This window comes from Pinus tabuliformis, chromosome 7 (assembly GCF_031772625.1).
Source record: "Pinus tabuliformis cultivar Carrire ecotype Pingquan chromosome 7, CPIR1, whole genome shotgun sequence".
Lineage (NCBI taxonomy): Eukaryota > Viridiplantae > Streptophyta > Pinopsida > Pinales > Pinaceae > Pinus > Pinus tabuliformis.
Window position 1 is genome coordinate 85,004,887 of NC_142293.1, and position 21,240 is coordinate 85,026,126.

At 39.4% G+C, this 21,240-nt stretch overlaps 1 protein-coding gene across 1 annotated transcript in view; it reads left to right on the plus strand.

Moving 5' to 3' along the window:
* The first annotated feature begins 553 nt into the window (after positions 1-553).
* LOC149245375 (ribonuclease J-like) overlaps positions 554-21,240 on the plus strand; it is a 140,980-nt gene continuing 120,293 nt past the window's right edge. Inside the window, exons 1-2 of the mRNA XM_089438048.1 lie at positions 554-712; positions 19,621-19,746. Of these exons, the coding sequence (XP_089294174.1) occupies positions 554-712; positions 19,621-19,746 (285 nt within the window). The remainder of the gene's footprint in view (positions 713-19,620; positions 19,747-21,240) is intronic.

The window sequence follows — 21,240 nt, forward strand, 5'->3', positions numbered from 1 at the left end:
AGCAAATTTGATCAGATAGGAAGCTTAAAAGCGAAAGGAAGAAATCGTCTAGATTTAGAGGAAGTCTGGCAACTCGATTTCCAGATTTGTGCAGAGGCTAGCCAGGCAGTTCAAATTGCTGGGCACAGGGTTCGATTTTTCTAGTGCAAGTGGCAAGAAAAATTCACAGAGCCTAGTAACAATTCCAGCATGCAGTAATGAAGTCGACAAGTAATTATGGTGAAACAAATCAATATTTTTGCTGAGCAGATTTGTTAACTGGGCACAAAAGGATTTTTCAGCAGATTTGCTAGAGCAGAATCAACATTGGGTGGAAGAGAAAGTGCACACAAAGGGAATTTCTCTTAGAGGGTTTCTACCTACAGAAATCAAAATTTTCAGTTGCAGGTGACAGTAGAAGCAGGCAGGTTTTCTCACTCCAGAAGGGAGTGCGAATAGCAGAGCTAGTAGCCGAGCAGGAGAAAGAGGGAGATTTCTATTTCAGTTCGAGTTTTTGAAGAGATGGCTACAGTCGGGCTGAGAGATAAAGACAAATTGGACGGTGCCTCCAGCTATGTCATTTGGAAGGCTAGGATGTCCTTTTTTCCTTGATGAGCATGGTTTGAAGACCTATGTAGAGAATGTTGTGGCAGAACCTATTGATGTAGGTCAGCGGAAAGAATTCAAGAAAGAGATGGCCAAGATGAAGCAGATGATCATGGATGGAGTCCAGGTCTATATAGTCTTGCATATATCGACCAAGAATATGACCAAGGAGATGTGGGATGCTCTCGCACAACTATACTAGAATCCTTTCGAGTAGCGGAAGATGTTCTTAAAAGAGAAGCTGAGGAACATCGAGATGCATAAGAGTGAAGGCGTTGATCCCTTTCTCACCAGAACTCTGGAAATCCGGGATCAACTTGCAGTCATTGGGGAAGTGCCTCAAGATACAGAACTTGTGCATTTGGACCTAAACAATGTCTTAGAGGATTGGGAAATCTTTGTCCAAGGCATTTTGGGATGAGATACTCTACCTAGGTGGGACAAGATGTGGTCAAGCCTGCTGCAGGAGGAGATGAGGCAAGCACTAGTGAAGACCTCCATCAATAGAAGTAGCAGTAATGGATTCAAAGGTGAGAAGGAGGAAGATAATGTGGCCCTTGCATCAAAGGGTCCTAGTCAGGGACAAGGTTTACAAGGGGAGAAAAAGAAAAAGGACCTATCTAAGGTCAAGTGCTTCAGGTGTGGCGAGTTTGGCCATTACAGTACTCAATGTCCTCAAAGGAAGAAAAACAAGCAAGAGAAGTAGGACCAGGCGACAACATCTGTACATATAGACAAATTGTGCTCTAGGTTGGAGGAAGACTTCACCATATTTGCAGCTATACCTCTAGGAGTGAGGTGGGGCGATATGGAGCTATAGTCCCGGAGTTGCCCAAAGGTTTGGGCAGGGTCCATTGAGGTGAGCATTGGTTGGTGTTTCCTCATGGATCTTTATCTTGCTACAGGGGCCCACAATATTCAGTAGCAAGAGGATCAATGCCAGTTGATGCAGTTAGATTCCAGAGTGATAGTTGCAAACTAGTTTCAGTTAGATGCTGAGGAGTGCGAAGTAGTGTTGATAGCGGTACAGGAGGCCCAATGCATATTCAACAACAAAAATTTCTTAGTGGACAGTGCAGAGGCTAGTAGCAGTCTGATGCTCAGAAGACAGTTGTAACACAGAGACACAGTTCATTTAGTATTTTGGATGCTTCTCAATTGCAATAGTTGCAGTAGCAACAACAACAGTTGAGAGGGAGTTGAGTTGCAGTGCAGATGCAGAGTTGGCAGCAGTATAGGTCGTATAGTGCAGTGTCAACATCAACATAGATGTAGCATGGTTCAACTACTGCCAGTAGCATATGAATCAATGTTAGCGCAGTGGTTAATGGGCAGTGACTGAGGGAACAACGCAGTAACTAAGGGAACAACACAGTGATTGAGGGAGCAACATAGTCATTTCCAGTAGAGTTTCCTATTAGACATCAACAACGTGTATGGAGGATGTTACATAAATAGGGTGTGGTAGCAACAGTGCAACACTAGAGTTGGAGAGAACACCTTCCTCACTAAGAGGGAGTGTTAGTTTTTGTAGCATCAGATGGTGTCCTAGTCTCAATAGTTGTCAGAGGCTAAGAAACACTAAGACTCTAGAACCCATAAAAGGTTTTAGGAAAATCCACCTAGAAATGCCTTAATTAAGTTAATTAATTAGTAATTAATTTTTTCCTAAGTCTAACTTAGGGAAAATGATTAATTAACAACAATTAATTGAGGAAGGTGAGATTTCTCTGGAAACTCACACGAATCGACTAGGAAATGATCTCAGCCATTGATTAAGTTTTAATCTTGGCCATTGGAGTCCCAACTAGAGATTATAAGAAGAGGTCAATGGGTAGATGGAGGAACATACTTGAGGTCGAGTTTCCTTGGGCAGTTTGATTTTCTAGAGAGCAACAACATTCTACCGGAAGAGTTCAAGCCAGAGAGGGGACGTAGAGACAGAGAGGGGCAAAGACAGTGAGTCCGGAGGAAGTCTTCCAGTTCCAGAGAGTAGCTTGCAGAGAGGTAGAGATAGCCATAGAGAGGCTGATGCAAGGGTTGCGTAGTAGCCTTTAGAGGGCAATTCGATTTAGTTGGAGGAAGGGTCGTTTCAGGAGCTAGTGGCCGGGAGAAATTCCAGAGGGCCAAGCCAGAGGCATCTAGACCAACGACAGTCAGTCAGTCGCTGATTCGAGGTAGTTCTGAGTCAAAGAGTTTTAGGCTTGCGCAGAGGTAGTTGGAGAGCCAGTTCGAGTGGCTTGATTGAGCTAAGATTGCTTGTGGGGTGAGGAAAATTCCTCACTAAATTTTTGCCAATATTTTCTCTGTAGGATTGCCAGTTTTCGACATCCAGTTGTACTCAGAATTTTCTCACTGTTGTTTGATAATAAAAACCCTTAGCTGCTGCATCGGTTTTCCCACATTGGGTTTTTCCAGGGACTTTTGCCCAAAAATAACAATATATTTTTTGTGTGTGCTAGTATTTTCTCAGTTTCCAATTTATCTTCCGCAATATTTATTTTAGTGAAAATTGTAGTTATGAATTATTCGTTGTTGGTCATAGAAAATAAACTGCAAAATTAATTTACAGTTAGAAGAATAATTTCCAATTGCTACAAGAATTGAAATTTTCACAACTACACACCTTCTGCACTCCCGGATAAAAGCTTTCCTAGAATGTAATTAGCTTGCATATGGTGTCTCCCTCTGGTTTGTGGCTATGTGACAAAGCACGCCACTCCTCCGAGAGAAACATTCTCTTCACATCCCACATAATTCAAGAAGAATCGAAGAGATATGAAAATAGTGGCAAATTGTGTAATGGCAGGGCACACCGACTCCTTGTTGTTGGTGAATGTTCTCAATGCTCATCAAATGAAGCACAAATGCATGATTATATATAAATTTTGTAATTTTTTTTATTATTCAACAATATCCTTGACAAAAGCAATTTTTCCTATGTCCTCCAACATCAAGTCAATGCAGTGTGCAGCGCAAGGTGTCCAAAATAAGTTAGGATGCCTCTCCATAAGCATCCTACCAACAACAACATAATTTGTAGCATTGTCTGTTATGCCCTGGACAACATGTTGTGGACCCACCTCCTGAATGAACACGTCCAACAAATCACATAATAACTGTGCATCTTTGATATGTGCAGATGCATCAACATATTTCATGAACATTGTTCCCTTGGGACAATTAACCGAGAAGTTAATAAGGGTTCTAACTTTTTTATCAATCCAATCATCTGACATCACAATGCATCCTATCTGTGCCCATGAGCTCCTAAACTCCAATTTCTTAGTGCATTCGGCCTTTTCATTCTAAAGAATATGCCTTCTAAAGTCATCATAGGAAGGGGCTTTGTACCTCGGGCCATCAATAGCAATAACATCAATTGCGAGCTGGAAAAATGGATTGTTCCTAGCAATGCTGAAAGGAACATCACTCCAAAGAAGACACCTGCCCAATAACTTGTCACCTTCTTCCTTCTCCCTTTTTTTAAGAGTTGATGTGATATATGGTTGTGCACCATGTGTGGTTCTAGGAATAAAAAATGATGTGGCAACTGTGGGGTTGGCTATAGAAACTGATGCTGAAGAAGAACCAGTACCACTCTCACGGTCACCTCCTAGTCCCACCAATCCACCCCCTACCATTTGACTCTTCAGAGCTGCCTTGGTTAGTTTGGTTGTCTCTATTTCTTCCAATGATTTGAGGGCTCTAAGGATGATTTCTAGATTTGTTTTTTTGCAAAGCCCTACTTCATGTCCAGGAATTTGTGCAAGGTGGAATTTCAGTGGGTATACTCCCCCCGTCATATGTTGTCTGTTACCCACCACCTGTGGGTAGTGTATATCAATGTGGAAAAAGCTGAAGTCGGGATTAATTCGGCAAGGGTCCAAAAGTTGAAAAACTCGGCAAAGTCGGGAGTTTTTTGAAAAAGTCGGCAAAGAGTCGGCAAGATTAAAAAAACACAAAATTATTCTTTTTTTTAAATTTTTTTTTTTTTTTTAACATCTAGAGCATCCACAATATCAAATAAATGCATTTCCACATAAACATGTAAAGAAAGCTAATATATAATATGTATATGAAGTCTAGTGCTACATCACATATCAAAATAGTGAATCAACTCTTGAATTTTGAGTCCTGTCTGAGTCTCAACTCTCAAGAGTCAAAATATCAACAAAAAATATAATAAATTTATATCATAAGACATCTAAAAGTCATCAAGTAATCGGTCACTGAGATCCTCTTCCCCTTTTATGGGAATAGGGAACGGCTTTTCCTTTTCCTCTAGAGGAAGAAGGCCCTGCCCCTGGGGATACAAATGGATTCAATCATCCTCTAGATGCCGATGGAAGAGGTGGCCTTTGTCTTATGCTGCTGCTGCCTATCCTAGATGGTGTCACCTCCTCCTCATCATCCTCATCCAGCTCTGCCAGTGCCTCCTGACCTTGATGTTGCTCCTCCTCCTCTACCTTTGGCTCTCCCTCCCTTGCAACTGCTACATCCTCTAGATCCACACCTAACCAATCCGGGATCGAGTCCATGATTGGCCTCTTAGTCTCGACTCTCCATGAAGAGGTGGTATCAATATTGTCCAATGAGATGGCTTCCACATCAGTAGGTTTCTGAAGCTGTCTCACCCACAATTGAAGATTGTAGTAGACGTAGACCATGTCATTGAGGCGTTGGGACTCCAATTTGTATTAGGGTCATAGATTGTAAATTAGTACTTAGAAAAATTAAATATTAAAATTAATCAAATGAATTCAAAAAACTTAATTTGAAATCTTTTTACCTGTTGCGCTTTTTGCTGTGTATTTTGTCAAATACACTCTAGTTGTGCTCACACCCAAAGGAACTGCATGTTTGGCTGAGCACTCGAATGGCAAGCTTTTGGAGATGGGGTACTCTGGCACCATAGCTTGTCCACCAAGCATCTAAAAGTTAAAATAAAAATGAGAAACATAAAAAAAAACTTTGAAATTCTAAACTTGAAAGTTTGAAACAAACTGAAGCTTACCTGACATTTTGGTCATCCTATTCTTAATAGCCATGTTAAAACCAAATGTGCCACCTCCCATCCTATAGACCTCCATTTCTTTAGAAATATCTTCACGTTCTTGCTCAGATGACACCATCCTCTCGACACAAGTGAAGAATCCATCCATCACCTCGGCATCAAATCTGAAACCACAGGCGTAAGAAAATGCAGGGTTTAGGTAGATACCTACAGCATGAATGGGGCGATGGAGGGTATTGTTCCATCGCTGATCAATCACTCTCCATATGACCTATTGTTTCTCTAACCCCTCATCTCCCTTATCTTCATAATAAGTACGAATGGCTTCTTTGGCCCTATCCATGGCCTCATACAAGTAGCCCATTGCGGGCTTGTCACCATCAACCAACCGAAGAACCCTTACCAAAGGTTTTGAAATGGCACACACCTCCTCTACTCCTGCCCAAAAGCTCTGATCATATGAAACTAATCTGCATATGCCCTCTCTCTCTGGTTTGCGGGTAATCGTAAAGAACGCCAATCCGCTGAGAGAAACATGCTCTTCACATCCCACATAGAATTCAATAGAGACTGGAGAGCTATGAAAGTAGTGGCAAATCGTGTAATGGTAGGACGCACCAACTCTTTGTTTTTGGTGTATTTTCTCATCAAGCTAAGCACAGATGCATGATTATATATAAATTTTGTTATGCTCTTGGATGATTCAACAATATCCCTCACAATAGGAATCTTACCTATATCCTCCAACATCAAGTCAATGCAATGAGCAGCACAAGGTGTCCAAAACAAGTTAGGATACCTCTCCATAAGCAACTTGCCAGCTGCAACATAATTTGCAGCGTTGTCCGTTATGACTTGGACAACATTGCTTGGGCCTACTTCCTGAATGAAGATGTCTAACAACTCACATAATGTACGTGCATCTTTAATGTGTGCAGATGCATCAACATATTTCATAAACATTGTCCCCTTGGGACAACTAACCAAGAAGTTAAGAAGGGTCCTACCCTTCTGGTCAGTCCAACCATCTGACATGACTGTGCATCCAGTTTGTTCCCATGATGCCCTAAACTCCGCCAATCTAGCAGTGCAATCAGTCTTTTCATCTTGAAGAAGAGGCCCTCTCAATTCTGCAAAGGTGGGGGCTTTGTACCCTGGGCCAACGACAGCAACAACATCAAACATAGGCTGGTAGAATGGGTTTGTCTTGGCAATGTTGAAAGGAACATCACTCCATAGAAGACACTTACTGACCAACTTGTCAGCTTCTGCCTTTTCTTTTTTTTCGTTGCTTATTTGATCCCAGTATGTGCACCAGCTGTGGTTCTAGGAACAAAAAAAGATGAGATAGATGAGGGGTTGGGACCTATGGGTGAGGAAGGTGATGCTGAAGAAGCACTTCCACTCTCAATTCCCCCCACTCTTGAGGCCCCTACAAGTTGGATTTTTAGTGTTGCCTTGGTGTCCTTTCCGTCCTCTTTATCCATCAATGATTGAATGGCCCGTCGGATGATTTCTGGAGTTGCATTTTTGCAAAGGTCAACATTTTCCCCCGGAATTTGCCCCAAATGGAATTTTTATCTGTTGATACCTCTTGACATATGCTTGCCACACAACTTGCAAGTCAAATACATTTTATTGATCTCCCCAGTTTCGGGTTTAGTGTCAGGTTCACCAAATTCCCACATAGTGTCCAAAATCCTTGGCATTTTGTTTTAAACTTAGAGCTTGAATTTAAACCTGGGCACAAAAAAAAATTGAAACAAATTAAATTGCTTCAGCCTTCAACTCAGCAAAATATAATTTGTATTGCACTCAGAAACAAATTAGTAAATTACAAATTTACAATACATAGTAGCTATTTTGAAGTTTATTGAATATTCAAGTAGAATTGGACATTCATAAGGATGAACTTGCAGTTGAAAATGACGAGCAGTCTGAAGTTGAGATTCGAGAAAGAAAGTGTGCACAATGTGGACATTGAAGGCTGAGCAGTTATTACACTAAGGACTGCAGCTATCATCACATGAACATTGCCGTTATCAAGTCAATATACAGTCATTATAAGGTCACTGTTTTATGATTATGTCACTGTTTCAAGTTAAGGTCATGTCACTGTTTTGCTGTAACAATAGGACAGTCCTGTAGGTGATTTTCAAGGATGAATGTCATACAATAAAGGCTCATAACAAGAGTCTTGTCATCAACGTTCATCACAACAACATCACCACAATAGTTACCTAAAAAAATATACAAAGGACGCTTCCAGATTTTCAAAGAAAAGTCACATAAGTTATGTCAATGTCTTATATCTAATAGTCAATTGTCACAAATCACAAGTCCATCTGTTCAGTGTTTAGTGACTAGTCACTGTTACATTTTTCTTTTTCCTGCAACCAGGCTGCTACAAAGGCATCATCAAATCACTGTTGAATTTATACTATGTATATGTCAGTGATAATCAATTGCAATTGTCCAACTGACAAGCTACAACAGACACTATCACTTGTATATCCCATGTCAATACCCACAGCCCAATCTCTCAATTGCCTTGATCGCTGCATGGGAAATTGAGCACTTCAATTGTGAGTTGCTTGTATGCTGGTGCTTTGCGTAAGTATATGCTACAACCAGCATATCATTTGAAGATCAAACGCCTGTGCTTTGTGAAATTATATGCTACAACCCACAGATTTTTAGGCTCTGTGTACTGTGTAGAGTCTAGACTCCTCGTACAGCACAAAACTATCTCATGCCCTCAATTCAAGAATCAAAGCACAGTGATTGCACTTACAACGATTTTCGTATGAGGTTCTAAAATAATAAAATTACTCATTGTTTCCAGGAAGATGGAGAAGTTTCCAGTGGCATAGCCGCATAGCCATATACATATTACAATCCGCTGAAAGAAACAGGTATCTCACATTATAGTTATTAGAAACATACCTTAATAGAGCGGGCTCCTCTTAACGCGAATATCCTCCTCTTAACGCAATGGCAAACCCTTGTATCTCCACAACGCCGAATGCCAAAATACACAGTGAAAATAATGAGAAATTAACCTTTGCGGGCTTTTTATCCACGGCTTGGGAAGGGAGGCCGACTTTTTGGGTCGACTCCCGATTAAATCGGGAGTAATACGAAAAAATTGCGATTTTTTCGTTTGCCAAAAAGTCGCCAAAAAATCGTGCGATTTAATCGTTTTGGCCAAAAAATCAGAATTTTAGGATTATATTGCGACGTTTTTGGGACTTTTTCCACACTGGTGTATATAGAAGAATTTTTCTCATAGATGGTCCTTAGCTAACATCCAACAACCACTAGATAGCTCGATGTGCCATTATCTCTACCACCTGAGCCAACCATGCGGTCCCTTGCCCACTTATTATGATTGGATGTTTGAAGGTGGGCCTTCCAACCCTAAGGATATGACTTTCATTGGTTTAGTTGAGTCAATTTGTTTACTTTTCATGGACACTTTTGGGCATGGATTAGTAGGGGTATTCGGCGGAAAGAGTGGGCTAGGTTTGTGCTCTTGTCTCCTTCGCACGATTGTGGTGTTTGGCCTTGTATCCTAGTCCAGTGGGATCTTTTTTACTGGCCACTAGCTTTAGGGCTGGCACTATATGGGAAATCCCTATATTAGTTGCGTGGTCCCGTTTCCCGACACCATATACATCGCCCCTTTTTGCTCATTTTGACCCCACTCATCATTTTTTCCCATTAATGTCCACATGTGTCCATTGGGTCCACATAGGGTTAGTGCCCCCTCCCCTTGTCCACACCTTGGGTGAGGCGTGGAACGATGCCCTGGAGGTTGATACAGCTAAAAGAAAAAGCATAATTTGGCCACTCTCAACAAGTAATGTACCACAAAATGTAAAAGATGGTCGGGACATACAAATTTAGCACGTGGGCGAAAGCCAAACATGAGCTCTACCCCTTATCCATGGCCATCACCTTGGTTCCTATAGGCCCTAGGTGAGTCCCCTCCATCATTAAGGAACCCATGATTGTCCTTGTGAAAATTCAGAAACCCCGAATCCTAGTGCAACAATTGATTAAGTTTCTTCTATTCGTTAAATAAACTGAACAAATTATTTACTACATCCAACGGTAAATATCGAAAATAATACACTGCAGCCTTCACAAATACAATGTTGCGGAAGAAAAATAATGCTAGAAGAATAGATGTACACACACATAAATAACACATTATTTTTGGACAAAAGTTCTTGGAAATACCCAACTTGGGAAAACCGGTGCAGCAACTGAGGGTTTTATTATTATGTAGTAGTAAATCTGAGTACAAGAGTATGGATGCTTAAATCTAGCAATCCATACAGAGAAATAATTGAAAGAAGATCTAATGAGAAAAATCTCACTTCCACCGGTGATCCAACACTGACCTTGGCTCAAGATGAGCTGCTCTTTGCTGCCTCTGCGTAGTCCCTGCGTCAACCTACGCAGTACTGCGCCCCACAACTCGGAACTGCGTCTCTCTCACTATCTGATCAACTGTTGTTTGGAAGATGAACTCACCTGGCCTCTGGGCTCTCACTCTGGCTTCTGGCATTGAATAACTGCTTCTCCCTAGCAAAATATGGATTCCCCTTTGAAGCACTGCGATGCCTCTTTGTGGCACTCACTGCCTCTCTGCAATGCACTCACGAGACTGGAAAATATTCCTTCGACCTTACTATCCTTGCCCCTCTCTCACTGCTTCGAGCTCACTAGCTTTCTCTCCGACAACTTAGCGTTGATACTCTAGAGTTCGATCTGCTAGTAAATTCAAACTGTTGGTGGCTCAAGTGTGTTCTCCAACCCCCATCAATTTTCTTCTTATAATCTCTCGTTGAGACATCAACGACCAAGATTAAAACATAATCGATGGCTAAGATTAACTAGAACTCGATCCATGTCTTCTTCTAGAAGATTCTCACCATGACTTAATTAATACCCTTTAATTAATCAGTTTTCTTAAGTTTAGACTTAGGCACCATTAACAAAAGATTAATTATTTTAATTAAGTAGTCTCTAGGTGGAATTTCCCAAAACGATTTCTAGGTTTTGGAGAATACATGTATTCTTGCCTCTCCACCAAATTTTGTTGCTAGAACACAACTGATGCTAGAAAAACTAACACTCCCTTTTAGCGAGGAAATTGTTCTAGTGCTGCAACCCACTGAAGCAACACTGTGTCTCTGCACCACCTCCTGTCACATTGCAGATCTGACTGCTGCTACCCACCAACTACTACGCAACTCTGATAACGCTGCATCTGTGCTGCTGCTGGCCTCGCTGAACTGCTACCAAAACTACAACTCCCTCTTTATCTGTTGCCGTTGCAACTGAAAAGCATCCAAATTACCAAATCAACTGTGATCAGTATGATGCATCTGTCACCTAAGTCCTGATTGTTGCTAGACTATGCGTTGTCACCGAAGCTTCTGCGTTGTTGCTGACTCTGCTCTGTGCCAAATGCACTGCTGCCAACTCTGCACTATGCTGCCCAATATCTCACTTACTACTAGCTACTGCATTTGTCACTCTGGCACCTAACTACACCAACTGCCACTGATCCACCCTGATACTGGATACTATGGGCTCCTGTAGCAAGGTATTGATTCATGAGGTGAACCTCCTCAAGAATCCTGTAGCTCTCTGGGGCTACAAAACCAAATCACCCCACCTCTCTTCTGGAGGTATCTCGGTGATCATGGCAAACTCTTCCTCCAATATGGAGGACATCCTCTCGATCTCTGCGGATGAAACCTGCTAATCTTGCTTCTCCTCCTTCTCCTTCTTCCTAAGAGGACATTGAATGCTGTGGTAGCCAAGCTCACCATATCTGAAGCACTTGACCTTGGAAACGTCCTTCTTCCTCTTCTGTTGCTCCTACTGCCCCTTGGATGCGAGGGCCACATTCTCCTCTTCCCTTATTTTCTTCGTCCCACTGCTGCTCGTGATGGTGGTCTTCACCAAATCTCGCCTCATCTCCTGTTGTTGCAGATCAACCTGTTGACCACTACGTGTCAACTACCCATAGCAGTACACCCCCTTTTCTTCGCAAAAGGGATAGCGCTTGATCGATATGTCCATGCCATTCAGCAGTCATCGTCGACCCGATCATGTTATGTTGTAAACCCAGTCTGCATGTGTAAATTGTAAATGATCTTAGCAGATCTGAGTCATGTATGTAAATTGCCTAGGCAAACCTAATTTTCTAGTGATAATCTACGTTCCGGAAGGTTTTTTGTCTCACTGATTCATGATCGGCAGAGTTTTCCCTCAGCCTAACCCCAAAGCCGGAAATGTATTTTGCCATTAGAATCTTAGGGGAATTCTAGTGTGCTTCGAGTCTATGTAAAAATAATTTGGAAATAACTCTAACTATTTGGTTAGGTTATTACAAATTGCTTGATTTGCTAGATTATAGTTGTGTCGCAGAACTGGGTGGTCTATGTCAAATGGGTTTTCCCCCTTGAGATGTAAAATTGTAAAAGTCATGATGTAAAGTGTCTTGAGGGTTAGAAAATGTTTTAATCCCCTCATAAGTCCTAAGTCCTAGGTCCTAGGTGATTTTTCCAAAGGGCTAAGTTCGAGGATCCAAAAAAAAAAAAAACAATAAAAAATAAAAGATATAAATAATAAAAAAATAAAATTAAAAAATTAAAAAATTAAAAAATAACTTAAAAAATAATAATAAAAAATAAAATTTAAAAAGTTAATTAAAAATAGATTAAAAAAAATAAAAATAAAATAATAATAAGTCAAAATTTTGAGAAAATAAATGCAAAGTTTTAATTTTTTAATATATTAAAATGTGTTAAGTTATGGTATGTTCTATGCTTATAACAGTTTACTTCTTTTTCTTATTATATTCCACCGATTAGCAATCACATGTACATAAAGTAAAGTGCAGATAGAACATTAAACGATCGACAGAAAACAAGCCAAGACAAGAGACACAAGATGTGGCGGCTAGCCAGGGACAAACCCCACAATGTGTGGGGAAACCCTTTGATCAAATCTTCTTTTATCTTCAATAATTCAACAGAGAGAAATAGTACAATAAATCTGATTCATATCAGCAGTAGCAAACCCTAGATCAGTAGCATCAGCATTAGTGGCTTCATTATCAAACTAGGGCAGACCATATCTCACAAACCGACAGTCGGATTGACTTCATTCCACCACCAAAAGTTTCGGCTTCCAGAGGAGGTTCAGATGAACCTACAACATAGTTCAGATGAGGAGATCTTCTAGGCCACGCAAGTCAATCTTTACTTCTGCAGTTGCAGCTTCAGTTTCAGCAGTTTCCGGCTTCAAACTAGGGCAGTCGATATCTTGCAAACCGTTCGTCGGATTGACTTCATTCCACCACCAAAAGTTTCGGCTTCCAAAGGAGGTTCAGATGAACCCACAGCGCAGTTGAGATGAGGAGATCTTCTAGGCCACGCAAGTCAATCTTTACTTCTGCATTAGCAGCTTCAGTGTCAGCAGTTTCCGGCTTCAAACTAGGGTAGTCGATATCTTGCAAACCGTTCGTCGGATTGACTTCATTCCACCACCAAAAGTTTCGGCTTCCAGAGGAGGTTCAAATGAACCTACAACGCAGTTCAGATGAGGAGATCTTCTAGGCCACGCAAGTCAATCTTTACTTCTGCAGTTGCAGCTTCAGTTTCCGGCTTCAAACTAGGGTAGTCGATATCTTGCAAACCGTTCGTCGGATTGACTTCATTCCACCACCAAAAGTTGCGGCTTTCAAAGGAGGTTCAGATAAACCTACAGCGCAGTTCCAAAGAGGAGATCTTCTAGGCCACGCAAGTCAATCTTTACTTCTGTAGTTGCAGCTTCAAATTCAACAGCTTCCGCTTCACATGTGTGAGAGGGAGAGACCCATTTCAGCGCAGTAGAGAAGAGACTCATATCTGCGCAGTAGAGAGAGAGAGATGTGATGAGATGAGTGAGTCCAAATGAGGAAAAGTCCTCTTATATTTATACACAACGTTGGTGGGTGAATAGATGCGACTGTTGGGCTTCTGAGCCTACATGAGTTGTAGGTCGGCTTGATAATAATTCCATAATCAAATATATTCATATCTCCATGAATACTTATCGGAATCGGATGATCTTTATATCAATCCTACACCTCTCGACGAGAGGAATCTAATAAAAATATTATCAGCCATGAATAATATGACCCACATGAAGTTTTGCCCTGGTTGCCAATTTTAACAAAATGCATTTAAAATTTCGACGGATGAGATTAAAAGGGATTTTGATCTTCATTGATGGTCGAGATTAGTTTGACATGGATCACTCGAACTAGTCGTTGGGAAATTTTCCTTTAAATAGGGTGTTAGGGGTCATTTGAGATCAGATTCGATCTGAGAGTCGTGTGCTAAAGAAAGCTCTCTTGTGGTCATTTTCTGTGCAATAAAGAAAGACTTTGGGGTTAAAAATCTTGCTGGTGTTACTCTTCTGGAAATACTATAAGATGTCTTATTTTTTTGCATAATTTTATTTTCAGCCATTGATAATAGCTTGATGAAGATTGATTTAGGCACAGGTATCTTGTCTGATCTCTGGGGTTTGAATGATATTTTAGATTCTGAAATATAATGGTAGGTATCTCCATTTGATCTAGTTTTCACTATTGTTTTCTCCCTCTATGTTAATTGTTGATTTTAAGCTATGCGGGAAATCTTCGTTTTGAGTTTATAGGGCGTTAAGGGAAGTTCTCGGCTGAACCAGCCAACTCTCAGATTGCATTTTCTGAAAGAGCCCAGCTAGTTTTAATTCCGAGCTTATCATTTGAATTTTTCTTATGAATGCAAGAAGGGTTTTCTGAAGTATCTCACATTAAATTTAAATTCTGAAAATGTTACTGTGGATTATTGACAAATCTGGCTATTTAAGAGTTGAAAATCTGTAAATATTGTAATTTTCTTAGCTGGTTTTAGGGTTTTCAATTTTGTTTCTTGCACATTTTACTTCTGCTTGTTCTGTTTTTGCCATTGCAGGGTGCAGGTATAGATTTTAAAAGTTTTTCAGGGTTTCCATCAGGCAATCTGGAGCAGGAAGGATTTAAAATTTCAATCAAGTTTTTGGGCTACGAGTCTGCTACCTGCATTTTCATTTTTCACTGTTGCCTGGGGTTTTATTGCTGCAAAAAAATTTTGAAATTTTTTTTAGAAGGCCACAATTTTTCGCTGCTGCCATACCCTTTTCCTTCAGCCATCCGCAACTGCCATTCAATTTTCTTTTCCCCTACGTTGTTCTTGTGTTTTCTGCCATCGAATGCCTTCCTTATTTAGTTTTTAGAATTAGATTTTTAGTTGTAAATTTCATTTTAATTGTATATATTTATTTAGTTTAGAAATTCTAAAGTTTCATTTACTTTATTTAGCATTTAGTTTAGGTTTTTTTTTTTTTTTTCATTTTATTTTATTTTATTTTTATAATAAACCAAAAATTATAAAAGATAAAAAATATAAAAAAATCATAATTCATTTAAAGAATTAAAAGGTTCCTTTTCATTTTTCGAATTTTAGTTTAGAATAGATTTAGGCTTTATTCTGATTTTTAACTTTAAAATATAAAAAATATAAAAAAATTCCTTTATAGTTTTAGATTAGATTTTAATTTAGGATTTTAATTTTGTTCTATTTTGATTTTTCAGCTTAGAATTATATAAAAATGTATAAAAATTAATTTTTTTTGAAAAGCTTAGCTAAAAATTGAAAAATCATTTTGGTGTCTTTTTGTGGTATTTTTCTATAGCTAAATGCACTTAAATGTTTATTTACAAGTTGGCTATATGAAAGTGGTAGCTGGTCAGCATTTAAATTTTGTGGTCGCTTAAAGCATTTAATCTTTTAAAATTTAATTGCTGGATCATTATTAAAGCGTGGAGTTTATTGAATAGCTTGTATCGCTTGGGATATTCGATGATAAATGATTGTTTTACAAGGTTCATATTTTTGCAATATTTAATAAATAATCATTTAATCATTAACTCCATAAGGCACTGGTACATTAACTTATAAAATCAATCAAGTACTAGTATTGCCTTGCTGTGTCTCCCAACCCAATTGGTTCATAGTTGGTCTTCATTCATCCCATAGGGTCTACCCCTCTTAGCCTCGGGAGACGACTTAAATGGAGAGATCAGGGATCAGGGTGACAACCCCCGGTCTGAGCGTTGTCGTGATAATCTATGCGACAACATTTTTTGGCGCCGTTGCCCGGGACATTTTATTCTCGGCGTTTCAACGACATTCATCTTCTCATTTCTCATCATTCTTTCATTTTTCTCATCTCCCACTGCAGAGGGAGGGATTATACCATCATCTTAGCTCTCACAGATGGTCTACAAGAATTTTCGATCCACTTGGAGACCCATGAGGATGTCCATGCCTTCCACACCCACTTGGGGAGCACTACAGGAAAACAAGGGGCCAAACCCCTTGTCCACTATGATGGGAGTCCAATTTCACATCATAGCACCATTTGGACTTCATTAGGCCTCCTCAAAGACCCAATGACTTACTATGTTGATCATTCTGCCCTCTTGAGAGGCTTACCTCTACATTATTGAGTTATTCGGTGGGCTTGTCACAAAAAATATTTTCACGTCATAGCACCGTTTGGACTTCATTAGGCCTCCTCAAAGACCCAATGACTTACTATGTTGATCATTCTGCCCTCTTGAGAGGCTTACCTCTACATTATTGAGCTATTCGGTGGGCTTGTCACGAAAAATATTGTTATGATGCACATTATTTTATTTTAGGGGTTCAATTAGGTCAATTTAGCTAAATCAAATTCAACAGAGAGTGTATAAATAGAAGTGAGATGATTCATTTTCATGATTATCAGTTGGATTAGGGTATTAGCTCTTGTGAGATTTTCGCTATCCATTTTGGAGGATGAGTTTGGATGATATGGATGAATTTTGATGTTTGGATCTCTCTCTCTTGTCTTGGAGCTTCATTATTGACATAATTTGATGATTGGATATACTCTTTTGTACATGTAAGTGCTTTTTTCATGCTTATTCTTGTTATTTACTTTGTCACATGAATGTTGTTGGGATTTTCACTATACAAGTTTGAAATTTACTGGTTTCTTGTATGAATTGGTGGAAATTTTGATCTTTTATAGCGTTGCATCATGTCATGCGCCATGTATGAATGGGTCAATGTTCCTAGAGATAATTTGTGCTAATTACATCTCAATAAGTCATCAATTATTACAAATCGAAGTATAAAGTCTTTGAAGTAGCTTCTCTCATGCCCTAATGCCATGTGAAGTTACTTGAAGGTCTCCTTGAAAGGGTGAATTGTTTCCAAACATTAAAATCTCCTTGACTCTATCTCTCCCAAAGGACAAGGCACTAATCCTCCATAGTTGGTCACTTTCAAAGCTTATTTCTCTCACCTCTCATTCTCTTTCTATCTCTAGCCTCCATAGGTCACCTAGGGCATCAATCATCTCACGTTTTAACCATCAAAAGACTTTGATCTCTTGTCCTCTATTGTGCTAGGGTTTTCTCTATAGGCTCTCCAAATTTGACGAAATTCCGATGGTGTGATCTCTAGATATTACAAGCCCTAGCCCAAGGATCGTCTCTTGCCCTAGGTTTCCCTTGGCTAGTGACCTCATTGGGATCATTCCATTCTATTCTAAGAAGATCTGTCCATTTGATTCTCTTCTCTTCCATAATTAGGTCAAGCCCCTCCTTGAATGATCAATTCCATTTCCTTGACTTAATTTTGGGTCCACTTGGTCCCGTGTGGTCCTGCAACTTTATAACTCCAATTCCACAAAGATCACACAAAGACCAAGTCTCCATAAGGGTTTCTAGGCTTGGGAATCATCTTTTCAAGATACATTCCCAAAGCCTAGCCTTAATGATCCTTCTAGCCCTTCCTGGAGAGCCTATCACCTTGCTTCCTAAGCAAGAAATCCATACAATTGAGTGTCTCTTGTGAATAGGCCTTGGGAATCACTTCTCATACTCTTATTAACATATTCATCTAGTGATTCCTCTTTATACCGGGTCTCCTCCCATCGGTGAAAGTCCGTAAAGAGCAGGAAGCCTTGGTTGAGGTGACAGTGGGCTATCACTTCATTGTTGCCCTTGACCTAGTAGTTTCCTTTTAGGATCCCCTCCTAGGACCCCTGCTAGTTTGAGTGGTAACATTGCCCACATAACTTGCAAGTCAAATTTGATTTGTCAAAACCTCCATCAGGTTCACCAAATTTCTACGTAGGGTCCAATTTTCTTGGCATGTTTGTAACTTTGTTGAACTCTTGAGTTTTAATGTAAGATTGAAGATTGAACCTAGGGCACAAGAAGAATTTCAAGTTAAACAAATGAAATTAAAATTTAACATACACGATTTTGAAATTTTGACAAAAAAAACCCTCAGCTCAATGCAACAGTAATGGCAAAAAAAACACATTCAAACCCAAACAAAAATCATGGAAAAAAACTAAAGCATAAGCATAATTTAAACAAATAAAACTAACAATCAAGATTTTGAATTTTTGACCAAAAAAATCCTCTCCACTAAATGCAACAAAAATGACAAAAAAAGCACACTCAAATCCAAGCAAAAATCATGGAAAATGTATGGGTGATTGAAACCCAAGGAAAAATAAGGAAAAAACAAAAGAAATAGGTCCAAGTTTAATGCCCATACCTGAAAACCACGCCCTGCTGAAGAAACTTGGTCCAAAATCGAATTTTTTTTGCTTGGGATGCTAAATTCCTTCACTTTTCTCCTCTCTGGTCCTTGTTGATAAGTTCTCCTACTCCTTAGCTCTCAGGCTTGCCCTCTATTTGCAAAATGAATCACAAAAATAAAAATAAAAAAGTGTTTAAAAAGTCACTCTCTGCCAGTCCCACGATTTTTTTGCATTGGATCGCAATTTTTTCAAAGTGAAAAAATCACCGATTTAATCACCTCCACGAAAAAATCACGATTTTATTGTGATTTTCGCAACACTGATGAAATTACTGCAAGATGAAAGTGACCAACTTGGGCTAACAAAGGTCCTATTAAAGGTGAACTTATTTTTCTAGTAAATCTCTTTTTGATTTTCATTGGGTCCATGATTCAATCACTGAGACATAAACTCGTCAAAAAGATAAGAGAAGACTTCAAGCGGCTTACCATGATTGCATGATGAAAAAACTAAGTTCCGTGTAATCTTATAAATTATATCATTCATAGGTCTGGTCATTGCAATTCATGATTGGAAAATTATCAATAAAATAATATAATCTTAGCTTATGCAGGTGAGATGTTTTACCTATTAACTATCTTCATCCCAAAAGTGACAATTTCCTGTAACTTACTAGCCATCTCAGAGGCTGAATAGCTTCCTAGCCTGAGCAGAGAAATGATGGGTGGGAGCCCATTCGTCATTGATCCAGAACTTGTTATTGGACAAGGATGATTCACCACCAAATATGGGCATGATTCTTGATGTTGCTCAAGTTATGTGATGTTTATGACATACTGTGGGGGTCAGCTGATCCGAGACTTGATTCTTTTTTATATATTTGTAGTCTTGTTATTAAGTTTACTAGGTGACTAGGTTCCATAGGCTATTAGTTAGTGGTAGATGCTTTTGTGGCCTGCTAATTTTCTGTATAAAATGATCTGTATGTACATAATTTGCTTAATCTAATGGTCAAAGGGAGCATTTTTTTTTAAAGAGAAAACAGTAACTAGCTTCACAGGTTATAAAGAGTCACCATTGATGATTTTAAAGGGACTGTCAAAGACAAGAAAGAGCATAGTTAATGCTCGAGAATGAACTCCTCAGTCTCCTTGGAGGCTCATTGGGGATGCAAATCCCATACTTGTACATTCTGGTTCTGTTGATTTATATCTGTTTCTGTGAATGAGATCATTGTGCTGCTGGCTTTTTCTTCTATGCTATTAAGATCTTGTGTGCTCACAATTACTGTAATTTTATTTTCATTGATTGCACAGGTGATACCTGGAAATGACATTCGTGTGATGAGGATGATGAATCGAATAGCGGGGATTGGTTCTACAATAATGATGGGAAGGGGAGATAATTTGCACACATCTGGGCATGCTTATCGTGGAGAATTGGTAAAGATTACATTGATTTCTAGTACTTGCAAGATAAAAAGGATAATATCGTAATACAGCATATTAATCACTGGAACACTGTCAAGCTATAACATACAATATTTTGTTTTAATCAGTACCTCGGATATATTGTTCTTTTTTATGAGTTTAGCCCATTCTTTTTAGCACGGAAGTAGCTTTCAAGTCATTTGACATAATTCTCCTCTTAGCATGTTTGACTTCGGATTTTCCGTTTTCTCATTTGAAATTATAAAATGCACATGTTGATGATGTCATCTTGTGAGTGATTTGTGTGGTGTTAATTGGATCTTGTCATTGTTATCCAGATCCTCGATTTTGACCATGTTGTGCATGATCATGGAAAAATTAAAGGAAATTGTTGAACAATGAAAGACTGCACAGGCTTCTAAAAACTTCCCTTGAAAAATTTACTGCTCCTTCCTTTTTCTTTTTTCCAAGGAAAATTTTGCAGCATTCTGCCCTCTTCTTCTGAATATATGAATTTAAGGCGATTTAACCACCAACGACAGTAATGGCTGGTAAACTCGAGTGACTCAACTGGATTTAAACCTATGACTTATGGCCTCTTCTTTGGCAACATGCCTTGGGCGGATGGTTCAACTGATTGAGCTAACCCTTGGGACTTTACTGCTCCTATTTATATTTCCCTCACAGCGATGACTTCTTCTCAATATGTCCTTAATATGTCAATTTTTCAGTGATTTATGTTGAGGTTACTGCGAAAGAGTATGAAGAACTTCTGAGTCCTATGCAAGTATTTGTGCAAGTGAACTTGAGAGGAAGCACATAAAGGATATAGGAAGAAATCCAATATCGAGGGAAAATTATTACATTGAAGAGAAATGTACCTTGATGGGTATCATTATATCATCTCTTTGTTGAATTTTCTAAGTCTATCCGTTAGAAAATTAATCTATATTCTGCTGGTTTATTTCTTCTACTTGTTTAAAATCTAACAAGTTATTTAATACATTAAATACTGAAATAAACACAATACAGTCACAACATCTACAGATCATCAACTGAAGGAAAACAAGCACATAAGTGACACCATTATTTTTGGACCAATGTCCCCAAAAAAACCCAATGCGGGAAAACCGGTGTAGCTATTCAGAGGGTTATATTATTATGTAGTCTATCTAAGTACAACTGGGTGCCTAACTGGCTCACCCGACAGAGAAAAATACACAACAACAATACCTCTATATCTGGAAATAGATATTTAGAAAACTTGTCCCACGAAACCCTCTCCGGCACAACTGAAGTTCAGCGCTGACCCATTTGGCCTCTGTGTCAGCCTCCGCTGACTTACATCAGCCCCAGGACCCTCTGCATCAGCGCTTTGAGGCACTCCGCAGCCTCTGTGTCACTCCCTCAGCCCTCTGCGTGGATGATGCAGTCTCTCTTGGCTTTGCATACCCTAGACTAACTGCTGCTCTCAATCTCTCTACTTCTATGCTGGTCTCCCAGTAT